We start from the raw sequence: 17,251 nt of genomic DNA, 5'->3' as shown, positions 1-17,251 counted from the left end.
CTGTGTATCTGTAATCAAATAATGTGATCCAAATGTGTCTCAAACAAAGTAAAACTTAATAGTGACTAGTGCCCAAACAAAGTCCACAAATGTCCATAGTATATAAACCTCTAGTGGAAAATGAAGAGATGTGGATCAAAACAAAACAGTGAATGTCCAACAACAATGCGAATAACGTGCAAGTGAATCCCACCACCTCTAGGGCTATCTCCTTTCCAGACGGATAAGGTTAAGGTGCAATAGACTCCCTCAAGAGTAAACTCCTGTGGTATGGAAGTGATTCCGTGCTCTTATTCACTCTGTGAGAGAGACAGATATGCCAAGCCTCTTACCAGATGAATAATAAATAATGCATGGATCCATCCCCTTAAAGGATCTTTCTTCCACCGGCAACAGTAGATGAACTCTGGGTATCTCAGCACAGCTCTTCTATGGCTCCTACACTATTCCCGTGATTTCATCCACAGACTGCCAGGAGCGTTGATAGCAGCTTTTACGCCCGGCCACGTGGTGCAGGTCATCCCTGTCTCCACCAGGCAACCAGGAACTGCCATCCACTGCTCCCCTCCACTCTTCAGTTTTTGTCCAAAAATTGTCCTATTTTCTTCAACAACTCAGGACCAACATTAAAGCGGAGTTCCGGCCTCGGGGGTGAAATTTTGATAAAAATGCCCCCGGGCAGTCAGGGCTAGTACATTACATAATGGATAGCCTCTGAACTGTCCCGGGTCGCACTTACCTTTTAGAAGAAATACTTACCTTGAAAATTTCTTCTCCAGCGCTGCCATCTCAGGTGTGGGCAGCTGAAGCCAGCGCGTCCTCTTCTGCGTCCTCTTCCGTGTCCTCTTCGTCCCAGAATGCCCTGCACTGGCCCTGCTTGTCACTTCCGGGGCATGCACTTCATCCCTGCAAAGCTTCTGGGCATGCCCAGAAGCTGTTTAGCAGGGAATGACACGCCTGCACCGGAACTGACGAGCGGGGCCGGTGCAGGGGCAAACAGTAAGAGACTGCGCAGGCCGCGGCTGCAGAGGGCAGAAGTAAAAGGAAGGTAAGTATACTTTCTTAACCACTTAAGCCCCGGAAGATTTTACCCCCATTCCGACCAGGGGGTATTTTGCGATTCGGCACTGCGTGACTTTAACGGACAATTGCGCGGTCGTGCGACGCTGTACCTAAACTAATTTGGCATCCTTTTTTTCCCACAAACAGAGCTTTCTTTTGGTGGTATTTGATCACCTGTGCGATTTTTTGATCACACGCTATAAACAAAAAAAGAGCGTCAATTTTGCAAAAATAACAATATTTTTCACATTTTTTTATATGAAATTCCCCCCCCAAAAAAATGTAAAAATCAAAATTTTTTAACATTTTCGGCCAATTTGTTTTATGCTACCTATGTTTGGTAAAAAAAATCGCAAAAAGCGTATTTTAATTTGGTTTGCGCAAAAGTTATCGCGTTTACTAACAAAGGGAAAGATTTTTGTCATTTTTGTTGTTTTTTTTTTTAACGCGTAATGGCGGCGATCTGCGATTTTTTTTGCGGTACTGCGACATTGCGGCGGACAGATCGGACCCTTGACTGACATTTTTGACACTTTTGGGGTTACCAGTGACATTTCTACAGTAATCAGTGCTATATATATGCACTGTTACTGTAAAAATACACTGGTAGTGAAGGGGTTAACTTTATTTGGGAGGGAGGGGCTGTGTGTGTCCCTAGGGGCGTGCTTTCTACTGTGATTGGCTGTGGCTTGAGCTGTAAGGACACTGATCAATGGATCTACATAGTAGATCCATGTGATCAGTGTCTTTGCAGCGAGGAGAATGACAGGCAGCTTGTTTACACAAGCTGCCTGACATTCTCCCTCTCCCCCGCCGATCGCCGAGTGGCCGGCGGACATCGGGTCCGCTGGTCACACGCGCGCGGGGGGGTCCGTGACCATGCGGGAGCGGGAGCGCGCCTCCGGGAGCGCGCGCTCGCTCCCTAGACCCTCACAAGCAAGCAACGTAGCCCTACGTTAGTTTGCCTGTGAGGGGCTGACCGCCGACGTAGATAGTCGTGCGGCGGTCGGCAAGTGGTTAAAAAACAAGGTAAGTAAAGAAAAAAAAAATTCGGGAGCATCCATTTGTTTTTCAGGGCATTCACAGCAAGCGGATGGGCCAAAGTTGTTTTTGAGAACGGAACTCCGCTTTAAGGCAAAAATACTTCCATGTAAGTGACCCATTTTAACCACTTAAGCCCCGGAAGATTTTACCCCCTTCCTGACCAGGGGGTATTTTGCGATTCGGCACTGCTTGAATTTAACGGACAATTGCACGGTCGTGCGACGCTGTACCTAAACGAATTTAACGTCCTTTTTTTCCCACAAACAGAGCTTTCTTTTGGTGGTATTTGATCACCTGTGCAATTTTTTGATCATGCGCTATAAACAAAAAAAGAGCGTAAATTTTGCAAAAATAACAATATTTTTCACATTTTTTATATGAAATTCCCCCCCCAAAAAAATGTAAAAATCAAAACTTTTTAACATTTTTGGCCAATTTGTTTTCTGCTACATATGTTTGGAAAAAAAAATCGCAATAAGCGTATTTTGATTGGTTTGCACAAAAGTTATTGCGTTTACTAACTACGGGAAAGATTTTTGTCATTTTTGTTGTTTTTTTTTTTTTTAACGAGTATTGGCGGCGATCTGCGATTTTTTTGTGGGACTGCGACATTGTGGTGGACAGATCGGACCCTTGACTAACATTTTTGACACTTGTGGGGGTACCAGTGACATTACTACAGTGATCAGTGCTATACATATGCACTGTTACTGTAAAAATGACACTGGCAGGGAAGGGGTTAACTTTATTGGAGAAGGAGGTCCCTAGGTGCGTGTTTCTAACTGTGCAGGGATGTGGCTTTTCATGTAACAGCAGAGATCTACGGTCCTACATAGCAGGACCATATGATCTGTGCTGTTACACAAGGGAGAATGACAGGCGGCTTTGTTTACATTAGCCGCCTGCCTTTCTCCCTCTGTAACTGAAGATCATGTTGGGTCTGCCGGTCACTCCTGAGGATCATGTTGGGTCTGCCAGTCACTCGCGCGGAGGTGTTCGTGAACGAGCGGGGGCGGGAGCGCGCCTCCGGTGGCGCGTGCTCGCCCCCTATTGGCTCACAGGCGAGTGACATACCGGTACATCACTTTGCCTGCGCGGGGCTGACCGCCGCAGTATATGTACTTGCGGCGGTCGGCAAGTAATTAAAACAAATTATTCCATAAAATATACTCACAATAAAAAATGACTCATAAATTAGCTTAATAACTAGAAAGACTGGCACTTCTAGATGCACATACATGTGATGTCACTTCTACTCTACAAACAAATAACTCAGGAGGTCAAATGCTACCCACTATATCTTGTGACCAAATAGTATTACTATATCCTAATACAAGACCAGGCTCAAACGTTTTAGAAATCCAGAAATCCATAGCTCTCCCAACACATATTAATTCCTGCTAAAAAACCCTAAAACATCAAAATCTAAAAAAAAACAAACAAAAAAAAAGTAGAGGATGTAGAGGTGAAAGTAAGAGTCAAAAGCAGAAGAAAGCATTGGAAGGGGAGGGTATTTTTTATCTGAGCTCAGCAGCGTTGACAAAAGTGAAAAAAAAAAAAGACTTTGGACCTTTGTCTCAAATTTGCCCCAAAAACAATCTAAATAAGTTTAAGGCATATATAGATCTAAATAATTATGTTAGGAAATGATAAAATGCTAAAAAAAAAAAAAGTTCTATGCTACTGCACCAGACCCAACATTAACAGCTAATAGCATAGGTAGGAATATGCAGATCGGACATAGTGGACTAAAGAATAATTCTATTTTAAGCTCACAAATCAGTTCAAATCATCATACACAGATGTTTAAGCAGATAGTTGATTCTGACATTCGAGACCTCAAATGGAAAATAATTAAGGATGGAGATAAAGTAAACAACGGGATATGCAAATTAGAAAAAAAAAAAGGAAAAATGGTATATAGTTACTGTTTACTGAGTTATTTATTAGGTTTGGAGAAACTGGCAGCAATATAGGTCATTTACTTAAGTTATTTTTTATTTTTTTATTCCCAATGCTCTCCACTGCTTTAATGTAATTGTAGTAAGGTCAAAAGTATGGGTAGTAAATGGGGTGTGTAAAAATGGGCGCTCCTGAACATGCCGAAACGTGTTGAGCGGAAGTGACGTCCCACATGCACTTAGAAGTGGCGCTCTTTCTAGTTTTGCTTAATTTTTTATGTGATTATATTTTATGAAATAAAGTGCTTCTTGGTTAAAAAATCAGTTACACTATGGAAGTATTTCTACCTTGTTGCCAGTCCTGAGCTCAGGAAGAATCAAGGGGTGAATTTAGGCCAAAAACTGAAGAGTGGAGGGAAGCAGTAGATTGTGATTCCAGGTTGCCTGGTGGAGACAAGGATGACCTAGATGCCCTGTTGGTTGCTATTACCTCATGAGAATCTGGTGAGCCTTCCATTCACCTAAAGCGCTTAGGATCTGTATATTTAAAGGGGTGGTTTTACATATGCTGTTATACAAATATAATACTTTATATTTTTAATGCTCTTTGTTTAAAAACGTGCTACACATTGGAACAGTATGTGTTTTAATCCTGATCCTGCATGGATGAGGAGTGAAGGAAAGTAGTTGGAGCCTGTTATGCATGTGGAAAACCTTGGCGGAGAATTGAATAGCCTGGGTGTTCTGCTGACCATACTTATGTAGCACTGCCCCATAGAGCGCTGCTGAGATTTGCACTTTCTGGATTCCCCTGGGTTACCCGTAGCAGTCTGTAGAAACTTAACACTTTAGAAACGTGGCTCAGACAATGAACATTCCAGGGGATTTGGTTTTTGTGTTTTATTTTAGAACTGGGATGAGAGAAGGGATGAGTAGGATATTTCAACTTGAACTATACACAATCCTGAGGACAACTAACTGTAATGCGCGGCGAGGCTGTTGCTTCACCTTGCCACCAAAGTGAAGATAAAGAATATGAACTCTTGTTTAGGTTACTCTTCAGGGTCTAACTTGGCACCCCCTTTCTCACTTGCTGTGTGTGCTGACCTCCTGTCCACTGACACTCTACTGGAGTGGTCTCCTTCCTGGGCAGACCCCTGGCAAGATTCCCGGTACTCACGGGCACTGTTTTTCCCTGGGCCGTGCTGCCTTCAACTCCCTTGTCAGCATCCACTGGACCTCCTGGCTCAGCACCACACCTCTGGCTCATTAGGCCGACCGTCTGTGATTATCTTCCACACCAACAGGAGGAGAGACAGCCGTCATCCTCCTCCCGGGACCCGACTTCCCGCCCAAAGATACCCTGTCACATGTGCCCTTGGCTTTTATAACACATCCCAGGATGCACCACTGTTTGTGCCAACCCACTGGGATAGTTACAAATCCTGTGTGTCACTGGCTGGATTTCCTCCACTGTCCAACAGGCTCCCCTATTGGACCAAGTGAATCACACATGGACCCATGCAACAGGCCTAACTACTGATCAGGCTCCCCTGATAAGCAGAGGAAGCAAACTATGCACCTACCTAGGAGGGTGCTACACTTACATGCAGAGTGTGCTGGGGAGACTAGCTTATTTATAGCAAGTCATACGAATCTGGTTAGCCTTTAATCTACCTACAACACCAGGATTGTATTATTTAACCACTTACCGCAAAGTGACGTAGGGCTACATCGGCAAACTTTGTGGGGTTATACCGGGATGATGACTCTAGCTAGAGGCACCATCCCGGTACTGTGGTTTAGAGCTGACGGTCAGCTTTCCGTCGGTAATGACCGATGCGGCTTGGGAGCCGCTCGATCGTTACCCGGGTGAGCGGGAGGGGACATCCCCCCCTCCCTTCGCCTTCCGTGACTTTGCCTGGGCCTTCCGTACCACCAGGAGACCTGAGCATCCAGCCGGCGCAGTCGATCGGGTCTCCGATGACGTAACCCGGAGGCGGCATCCATGACGTCACTTCCGGGTTACTCAGCTGCAAAAGGCGGCAGATTTAAAAAACAACTGTATGCAAAAATGCAGTTTTCGGCGTTTTGCATTCATGAAAGTGTAGTGGAGGGGTCTAGGGTCTTTTAGACCCTCGATCCCTCCACAAAGAGTACCTGTCACTGCATATTGGTGTCACAAGGGATGTTTACATTGCTTGTGACAGCAATAAAAGTGATCAGATTTATTTATTTTTTTTTAAAAACCTGTAATAAAGTTAAAAAAAAATAAAAAAAATAGGAAACAAAAAATAATTTTAGCCGCCCTGTCACCGTTAGCTCGCGCACGAAAGAAAATGTATACGGAAGTCAAGCCGCAAATGAAATCGTTGTTCAAACCACACATGTGAGGTATTGCCACGATCACCAGAGCGTGAGCAATAATTAAAAAAAAAGAGCTACACTCTAACTCTAAACTGGTAACCGTTAAATTTTTTTAAAGCGTCGCCTATTGAGATTTCTATTGACCGTAGTTTGTCGCCATTCCACGGGTGTGCGCAATTTTAAACCGTAACATGTTGGGTATCTATTTACTCGGCGTGACATCAACTTTCACAATATATTAAAAAAATGCGCTAACTTTACTGTTTAGTATTTTTTAAATGCAGTGAAATGTGATTTTTCGTAATTTTATTAAAAAAATGGCGTTTTAAAGACCGCTGCGCAAATACCGCGTGACAAAAAATATTGCAATGACCGACATTTTATTCTCCGGAGTCTTTGCTAAAAAAATATATATATATATATATAATGTTTGGGGGTTCTAAGTAGTTTTCTAGGAAAAAATACTGATTTTAACTTGTAAACAAAAACACGAAATAGGCCTGGGGCTTAAGTGGTTAAAGGGGCTTATTGTCCTGTGATTTGAATACTATATGAGCCTTTATATCTTTATTAAAGACATACTACACTATGGATATATTTATGTTTTAATGCCAGTTCTGAGCTGAGGAACATAAAAGGTGGTGTTGGACCAAAGCAGGAGAAGTGGAGGAGAGGAGTTGGAGTTGTCTCTTTCTGCTGCTTAAGGCCAGTACACACGCACCGATTGTGGCCGTAAATTTTCGGCCAACGTCCGATCGGCCGATTATCGGCTTGTTAGTATGATGCTTCCGACAACCGACTGCGACTTTTCGGCCGAACAAAATCTGGTGTGCAGGCTATAAAATTTTTGTTGGCAGTCAACAGAACGGACGATTTTCCGTCAGTCAGTACAGATTTCGTCCGACAAAAATGTGATGATCAAGACTGGGCATGCTCAGTGAAGAAAAAACACACGAAAAGTAGACCAGAACATGACATCACTTCTGCAGTTGGTTGTTGTTGGCCGACAAAATTCGTGTGCAGTCTAGAGCACATTTCAACCAACACAACAACACTGGACAAAGGACGGCCGATCGGTCGGCCAACAATCGGTGCGTGTGTACGGGGCTTTACTATACATACAAAAGATCTGGTGGATAGGGGATGTCTTGGATGTCCTGACAATCATAGTTCTCTTGGGAAAAGCATTTCATTAATCACTTATTTATAAAGGATCATGGTAAGCTGGTAAACCTTTCACCTGTTCAGAAAGCACAAAGCACAGAAGTGGAAACACAGTTGGAAGTTACACAGACTGTTTTTTTGCTTTGAGGACAATGTATCACAGGCACTATTAATAGGGCACAGGACTCACAGTACTTAAAAATGGATTTATATTTGCACTTTATTTATTTTAGCTACAATTTATTTAATTTGGAATATTTGTAAATTAGGTATTCACGTACAAGCATTGGTTGTTAACTTTTATTGGTTTATAAGGCCCCTTTCACACTAGTGCGACTTGTCCCGCGATTTTGGACCGCAAAATCCCATGACAAGTCGTTTTCCATTATTTTCAATGAGCCTCATTCATATCAGTGCGTTTTGAAGTCGCACCGACTTCAAAGTAGTTCCTGCACTACTTTGGCACGATTTTAATGCGTTTTAAAGGTATATAGCCCTGAGCCATTGCTCAAAATCGCAGCAAAGTCACGTCAAAATCGCGCCACGATTCGCGGCAAAATCGCGGTAAAAGTCACGTCAAAATCGCGCCACGATTCGCGGCAAAATCGTGGTAAAATTGCGTCGCATAAGTGTGAAAGGGGCCTAAACTCTGGGTTGTGTTGTATTGGTAGCTGCTGGGAGGTAGGTTACTGGCGCAGGGAACAAGAGTTCACATATCTACATGTGTTGCGGTAACACACACATTAACACATGCGCCACTGCAATGCAACAGTGTAAATGGGACTTATAGTGAGACATAAGCCCCGTACACACGATAAGAAATTCAGAAGGAAAATTTCGTCCGACGACCAATCTGCTGATTTTCGGATTGTTAAGCCTTGTTGCCTTGTTAAACGCAACGATTATCGGCCGACCGATCGGCCGTCTTTTGTCCAGTGTTGTTGTGTTGGTTGAAATGTGCTCTAGACTGCACACAAATTTTCTCGGCCAACAAAAACCAACTTCAGAAGTGATGTCATGTGCTGGTTTACTTTCCGTGTGTTTTTTCTTCTCTGAGCATGCCCAGTCTTGCTCATCAGATTTTTGTCTGCCGAAATCTGTACTGACTGACGGAAAATCGTCCGTTCTGTTGACTGCCAACAAAAATTTTATAGCCTGCACACCAGATTTTGTTCGGCCAAAAAGTCGGAGTCAGTTGTCGGAAGCATCATACTAACAAGCCGACAATCGGCCGATTGGACGTTGGCCAAAAATTCACGGCCAACAATCGTTGCGTGTGTACGAGGCTTTAGTATGGTGCTTTCGACAGCCGACTTTGACTTTTCGGCTGACAAAATCCTGATGTGCAGGCTATAAAATTTTTGTTGTCCGTAATGCAACTTCCGATTTTCGTCTCATCAGTACAGATTTAGACGGAAAAAAATCTTAATAGCAAGACTAGGCATGCTCAGAGACGAAAGAACACATACAAAACAATCCAACACATGACATCACTTCTGAAGTAGAATTCTGTCGTACGGGAAAATTCGTATGAAAAAAACCTCTTCACTTTCCACATCAGACTAGCATGCCACAAAAAAACGGACGACAGATCGTTCGATAATCTGATCGTGTGTACGGGGCTTTACCTGCAGAGATTTGGGACCAGCTGATACAAAGGAAGATGGTGCCTACTGGTGACAATTGTAAAATGTTTGGGTTCTATTTATAAAACTCAGTTCGATAAATATCACACATTCATGCAGGTTGGACAAATTTTCCCCATATTTTCTGTAATAAAATAATTTCTGTGATCATCAGCTGAAAGGCAGGGAATTCCCTGGTTGCAGCTGATTGGACCAGCAGCCTGCTATCATGTGATTTTCACGTGGAAACCTAACTCCTTACATACTTGCGTTTAAAAAAGGCACAAGGCTTGTTCTTGGATATATTTGTTTGATTAAAAAGATAAAAATTATAAATCTAATTAGTTTCACCCTTCCAGGCAAGCCATCACCCTGTTACTATCGAATCACTATCAACTGATAATGTCGAAGTCCAGAAATTGATTGTTAATGAACACAATTATTACAGAAGAAATGTTAAACCAACTGCAAGCAAGATGTTGAAAATGGTAAGGCGATGCACTGCGACCTTAAAGTGGAACTATAGCATACCTCCCAACTTTCAGGGATAGGAAAGAGGCACACCTATTTGCAAAATTATGCAGGCATAGGACACACCCCTTGCCACGCCCCCTTAAAGGTGAATTGAACAAGAACATGATTGCTTAACCGCTTCCATACAGAGCAGTTTGACACCCTTCCTGCCCAGACCAATTTTCAGCTTTCAGCACTCTCACACTTTGAATGACAATTGCTCAGTCATGCTACACTATAACCAAACAAAATTTTTATCATTTTTTTCACACAAATAGAGCTTTCTTTTGGTGGTATTTGATCACAACTGGGGTTTTTTTTTTTCGTGATATATGCAAAAAAAGAGCAAAAATTTTGAAAAAAAAACACTTTTTTTTCGTTTCAATTATGAAATTTTGCAAAAAATAAAATTTTCTTCATACATTTGGGCCAAAATGTATACTGCTACATGTCTCTGGTAAAATTAACCCAAATTAGTGTATATTATTTAGTCTGTGTGAAAGTTATTGAGTCTAGAAGCTATGGTACCAATTACTGAAAATTGATCACACCAGATGTACTGACTGCCTATCTCCTTTCTTGAGGCCCTGAAATGTCAGGACAGTACAAATACCGACCAAATGACCCCTTTTTGTAAAGTAGACAGTCCAAGGTATTTAGTAAGAGGCATGGTGAGTTTTTTGAAGTTGTAATTTTTTCCCACAATTCTTGGGAAAATGAAGAAAAAAATTTTTTTTTCTTTTTTTTCCCACAAAGTTGTCAATTTATAAGCTATTTCTAACACATAGCATGTACACAGCAAAAATTACACCCAAAAATACATTCTGCTACTCCTTCCGAGTATGGCGATACCACATGTGTGAGACTTTTACACAGCCCGGCCACAAAAAGAGACTCCACGTCCAAGAAGCACATTCAGGCGTTCTAGGAGCATAAATACACATAAAACTTTCTTACTACCTATCACACTTTTCAAGGCCCTAGAGCACCAATACAATGGAAAAGTCCACAAAATGACCCCATTTTGGAAAGCAAACACTCCAATGTATATTCTATGAGGCATTATGGGTCGTTTGAACATATCATTTTTTTCCACAGGTTTTTGTGGGAAAAAAATGAAAACTTTTTTTTTTTACACAAAGTTGTCAATTTATAGGATATTCCTAACACATAGCATGTACACAGCAAAAATGACACCCCAGAATACATTCTGCCACTCCTCCTGAGTATGGCAATACCGCATGTGTGAGACTTTTTCACAGCCCGGCCATATAGAGGGGCCTAACATCCAAGGAGCATCATCATGCATCCTAGCCACTTGCCTAGGCCTATTTTTGACATTTGGTGTTTACAAGCTAAAATCACTTGTTTTGCTAGAAAACTGCTTAGAACCCCCAAACATTATATATTTTTTTTTAGCAGAGACCCTAGAGAATAAAATGGAGATTATTGCAATATTTTTTATCACACCGTATTTGCGTAGCGGTCTTCCAAACGCAATTTTTTTGGAAAAAATGCACTTTTTTTAATTAAAAAATAAGAAACCAGTAAAGAAAGCCCAATTTTTTTACATAATGTGAAAGATAATGTTACGCCGAGTAAATAGATATCCAACATGTCATGTTTCAAAATTGCGCACGCTCACGGAATGGTGACAAACTTTGGTACTTAAAAATCCCCATAGGCGACAATTTAAAAATTTCTACAGGTTGCCATCTTTGAGTTACAGAGGAGGTCTAGGGCTCAAATTATTCCCCTTGCTCTAACGATCGCGGCGATACCTCACATGTGTGGTTTGAACACCGTTTACATATGTGGGCGGGGTTTCTGTATGCATTCGCTTCTGCGCGCGAGCTAACGGGGACAGGGCGCTTTAATTTTTTTTTTTTTTTTACTATTTATTTTATTTATTATTTTTTATTTTTACACCGTTTAAAAAAAAAAAAAAAAATTGATCATTTTTATTTCTATTAAAAGAAATGTAAATATTCCTCGTAATAGAAATAGGCACGACAGGACCTCTTTTTTGTGAGATCTGGGGTCAAAAAGTCCTCAGATCTCACAAGTACACTAAAAGATAGAAAAAAAAAAAAAAATAATAATTATAATATAAAATGAAAAAAAAAAAAAAAAAGGACCTTTAAACCGGTTGCTAGGCAACAACATTTTCCGTAGCTCCGGTCCTCCAAGACCATAGAGTCAAGTGAGGGCAAGCTTGCCCTCACTCGACATCCTGTCTGTGAGGATTCGGGACCGGATCGTTTTCCCCGCTGCCGGCGGGTCCGGTAAGCGGGGAAAAGGACCGGAACGCGTCGGGAGGGGGGGGGGGGGGCGCCTCTTCCGCCATTCCCGGAAGGGTGATCCCACGGCGAATCCGCCGCTGGGACCACCCTTATCGGAAAGCCAACTGTCCACCGTTTAAAAAAATACCAGGGTTATGGCAGCTATCTGCTGCCATAACACCGGTATTTAGGTTTAAACGGACGACGTATATAAACCTTTTTGGACTTGGACATGGTGGCTGTATGAAGGGTGACAGGTACTCGGGTACTTTGTTGGGCAGGTGACAGGTACTCTGGTACTGATGAGCAGGTGGCAGGTACTCGGGTACTCCGATAGGCAGGTGACAGGTACTCGGGTACTCTGATGGGCAGGTGACAGGCAGGTGATAGGTACTGATGAGTAGTACTCACTGACTGATAGGTGATAGGTGATACTGTACTGAGGGGTACTGATGATCAGTACTGATACGTGATAGGTACTGATGAGTACTGATGAGTAGTGATGGGTACTGATGAGCAGGCGGCAAGTACTTGGGTACTTCAGGCGTCAGGTACTCTGATGAGCAGGTGGAAGGTACTCGGGTACTCTGATGGGTAGGTGACAGGTACTCAGGTACTCTGATGACGGGTACTCCGTTGACAGCTCCTCAAAGTACCCGAGTACCTGTCATCAGAGTACCCGAGTACCTGTCATCAGAGTACCCGAGTACCTGTCAGAGTACCCGAGTACCTGTCATCAGAGTACCCGACATCAGAGTACCCGAGTACCTGTCATCAGAGTACCCGAGTACCTGTCAGAGTACCCGAGTACCCGTCATCAGAGTACCCGAGTACCCGTCATCAGAGTATCCGAGTACCCGTCATCAGAGTATCCGAGTACCTGTCATCAGAGTATCCGAGTACCTGTCATCAGAGTACCCGAGTACCCGTCATCAGAGTACCCGAGTACCCGTCATCAGAGTACCCGAGTACCTGTCATCAGAGTACCCGAGTACCCGTCAGAGTACCCGAGTACCTGTCATCAGAGTATCTGTCATCAGAGTACCCAAATACCTGTCACCAGCCCATCAGAGTACCCGAGTACCTGTCATCTGAGTACCTGATGGGCTGGTGACAGGTACTCGGGTACTTTGATGGGCTAGTGACAGGTGCTCTTTATTGGGGGGGGGCAATCAGTGTGTTTAGGGTGCACTGTAGTTGGTAACTAGCTGTTACCACAATCTCCTCCTCACACAGGATCAGTGTGTGAGGAGGAGAACACGGTGACAGCTAGTTACCGTGTTCTCTGTTGACATTTGTGACCGGCTGTGATTGGACACAGCCGGTCACGTGGTAAAGAGCCAATCTCATTGGCTCTTTACCTAGATCGGGGATCGTCTCTGTCCGAGGGACGAGCCTCGTCCCCGATCGCTGCTCTGCGCGCCCCCGGGGGCGCGCATTGCAGAGAGAACGAGCGGCTCGTGCAGGAGCCGCTCATGTGATCGGCTGTGATTGACACAGCCGATCACGTGGTAAACAGCCAATTTCTATTGGCTGTTTACCTTGATCAGTGATGGGCTATGTCCGAGGGACGAGCCTCATCCCTGATCGCGCCGCTGCGCGCCGCCGGGGGCGCGCAGTAGCAGCTAGAACGGGCCGACGTCATATGACGGCGGCCGGGATCTAGACAACCACTTTGCCGACGTCATTTTACATGACTCGGTATGGAAGTGGTTAAACTCACTTATAAAAAAAAAAGTTTTCTTTTTTTTTTTTTATTAACTGCTACTGTTCCTTTATCCACTTGCCGACCGCCGCACGACTATCTACGTCGGAGGTCAGCCCCTCACAGGCAAAGTGACGTAGGTCTACGTCGCTAGCCTGTGAGGGTCTAGGGAGCGAGCGCGCGCCGCCGGGTGGTCACGGACCCCCCCCGCGCGTGTGACCGGCGGACCCGATGTCCGCCGGTCACTCTGCGATCGTCGGGGGAGAGGGAGAAAGTCAGGCGGCTTGTGTAAACAAGCTGCCTGTCATTCTCCCCTGTGTATGAAGGATGATCATATGGTTCTACTATGTAGAACCGTTGATCACTGTTCATACATCTGAAGCCACAGCCAATCACAGTAGAAAGCACGCCCCTAGGGACACACACAGCCCCTCCCTCTCAAATAAAGTTAACCCCTTCGCTACTAGTGTATTTTTACAGTAACAGTGCATATTTATAGCACTGATTACTGTAGAAATGTCACTGGTAACCCCAAAAGTGTCAAAAATGTCAGTCAAGGGTCCGATCTGTCCGCCCCAATGTCACAGTACCGCAAAAAAAATCGCAGATCGCCGCCATTACGCGTTAAAAAAAAAACAACAAAAATTTTTCCCTTTGTTAGTAAACGCGATAGCTTTTGCGCAAACCAATAAAAATACGCTTTTTGCAATTTTTTTTACCAAACATATGTAGCATAAAACAAATTGGCCGAAAATGTTAAACTTAAATGATAGACGACTTTGTCAGTGGGGAATGCCTGGGTAATCTTTTTCTTCTTCCTGGAAAGTCTGATCACAGTCGCTTGAAAATAGATAAGGATCTGACTTAGAGGCGACTCTCATTAAAGTCTATATGCACAAGTCGGATAGAGGTCGCCTTGAAGTAGTACAGGAACCTTTTCTAAAGTCGGAGCGACTTCAGTAGTGCATATTAAGTCGGCTCTCATTCATTTACATTGAATTTGTAATGACAAGCGACTTGAGGTCGCACAGGTCGTGTCCCAAGTCGGAGTAGTGTGAACCGGTAGTCAATGCCATTTTTTTAAGGCATTTAAACATTTTTTACTGACTGATATGCAGCCCATTGTTTTGTATCGGAGTATTCACACAGGAACGTAAACTTGCACTGCGCATATAGATCAGTAAAAAAAAAAAAAAAAGTATTCTGTGTTGCCAGTTATTATTTTATGCACGTATGCACATATAAAGAAAACTATACAGTGTAGCAAACCTCTAAGGCTCCATTCACACCTGGGCGTTTTCAGCTCCAAAAACGCTCAAAAGAAACGCTTCCAAAACGCTCAACAAGTAAAACCCCATTCATTTAAATGGCCCCTGTTCACATCTGGGCGTTTTGCAAAACGCCTGTAGCTGAAAAAAGTACATGAGCTTCTTTTTGGGCCGATTACCAGCGTTTTTGATAGATGTCAATGAAAAACGCCTGAAAAAATCGCGGTAAAATCGCGGTAAAAATCGCGGTAAAAAACGCTACGCTCAAGTGTGAATGCAGCCTTACAAATCTGTTGATCAAATCTCACAATATAATAAACATAAACAGTGTGCTAGTAACCAAATACATTTGCATTAGCCCCCTTTCACACTAAGGCGACCTGTGAGGCGACCTGGTCGCCTCACAGGTCGCCGTAGGTCGCCTTCCATAGGGAAGCTGCGGACCCGTTCAAATAGGAGCGACACGTTCTAATAGGAGCTTCTTTGGGGCGACCAGGAGGCGACCGCTATTGACTTCAATGTTATGAAGTCCGTGGCGGCCGCTCCGAGGTCACGGCATGCTGCTCGCAAGTAGCGTCGCGTGTATGTGAACGGGGGCTTAATCTCCATATGACAAAAATATATAAAAATAATATAACTGAGGTGAAAATGCAAAATAAAATAAAATAATAATAATAATCCGTTCAACAGCTCCATGTCTGAATGGACACACAGAGCTGCAGCTCAGCTCGGGTGCCCCCATAGCAAGCTGCTTGCTGTGGGGGCACTCAATAGGAGGGAGGGGCCAGGAGCAGGAACCTGAAACGAGGAGGATCCGGGCTTGTCTGTGCAAAACCAACTGCACAGAGGAGGTAAATATAACATGTTTGTTATTTGTTTAAAAAAAAACAAAAAAAACGAGGCTTTACAATCACTTTAACCACTTCTGGACTGGAAGATTTTCCTGCTTAATGACCAGGCCCTATTTTGCGATTCGGCACTGCGTTACTTTAACGGACAATTGCGCGGTCATGCGACGCTGTACATAAATTACATTTTTGTACATTTTTTACCACAAATAGAGCTTTCTTTTGGTGGTATTTGATCACCTGTGCGATTTTTATTTTTTTGCGCTATAAACAAAAAAAGAGCGTCAATTTTGAAAAAAAAAATATTAACATTCTAATATAAACATTCTGCTATATAACATTTCCCCCCCCAAAAAAAAAATAAATAAAAATGTTTTAACATTTTAGGGCAATTTGTTTTCTGCTACATATTTATGGTAAAAAAAAAATCACAATAAGCGTATTTTGATTGGTTTGTGCAAAGGTTATTGCGTCTACTAACTACGGGAAAGATTTATGTCATTTTTATTGTTTTTTTTTTTTACTAGTAATGGCTGCAATCTGCGTTTTTTTGCGGGACTGCGACATTGCGGTGGACAGATCGGACCCCTGACTGACATTTTTGACACTTTTGGGGGTACCAGTGACATTACTACAGTAATCAGTGCTAAAAATATGCACTGTTACTGTAATAATGACACTGGCAGGGAAGGGGTTAACAGTATAGGTGATCAAGGGGTTAAATATGACCCTAGGGGAGTGATTCTAACTGTATGGGGGTTGGACTTGTGAAGTGATCACAGAGACATGCGATCCTATATAGAAGGATCACATGAGCTCTGTGATCATTTCAGGGAGAAGGACCGATGGCTGTGTTTACATCAGCCGACCGTCCTTCTCTGTCAGCGGGGAGAGATCGCCGGTGTCAGGCGGCAATTGGAGCCGACTGACTCAGGCAGGCGCCCCCTAGCAGCCATCAGGCAAGCGACGTAGGTTTACGTCGTTTTGCCTACCCGAGTAACCCTGCCGCAGTAAAAAGGTGGAGGGTGGTCGGGAAGCGGTTAAGCCATGCTAGCTATATCTCGCATGTAACAAACATCAATCGCAAATAGAGATGGTCACGAGCTGACTCACGATCCAGGCTCCGCTCCCTATACACGTTACGTCTGAGGGGCGTGGACTTCATCAGTAGGAGCAACCCCTACCTATATATTAAAGTCCCTACCTTTATAATTCCTAATAAAACACAAAAGAAAAATCAATTTACACAATCCAGTACGAAGAAAATAAATCTATACAGATAGGGCTTTGGCCCCAGCACTTACCTCAAGTCCAGTAGCTGCAAGGGACCCATTTAGGGAGAAAGATAGATCACAGCCAATGCATGAAAAACACTTTACAATCATAATCAGTAAGAATATTTGGCCTATTAGGAATGCCCTCACTATTTATAACAACTAATCTATAACAAGTTTTCTAATGAAATTAAGCAA

The 17,251-nt window shown here is 43.3% G+C and overlaps 1 protein-coding gene across 1 annotated transcript in view; it reads left to right on the top strand.

Moving 5' to 3' along the window:
* LOC309548878 (cysteine-rich secretory protein 2-like) overlaps positions 1 to 17,251 on the top strand; it is a 146,564-nt gene that overhangs the window by 22,228 nt on the left and 107,085 nt on the right. The window contains exon 3 of the mRNA XM_082248808.1: positions 9,523 to 9,651. Coding sequence (XP_082104934.1) covers positions 9,523 to 9,651 — 129 coding nt within the window. The remainder of the gene's footprint in view (positions 1 to 9,522; positions 9,652 to 17,251) is intronic.

The sequence above is a fragment of the Pelophylax lessonae genome, assembly GCF_965119305.1.
Source record: "Pelophylax lessonae genome assembly, chromosome: 3".
In the NCBI taxonomy this organism is placed as follows: Eukaryota; Metazoa; Chordata; class Amphibia; order Anura; family Ranidae; genus Pelophylax; species Pelophylax lessonae.
The sequence above is the reverse complement of the archived record's forward strand: the minus strand, read 5'-3'. Positions and strand labels throughout refer to the sequence as shown.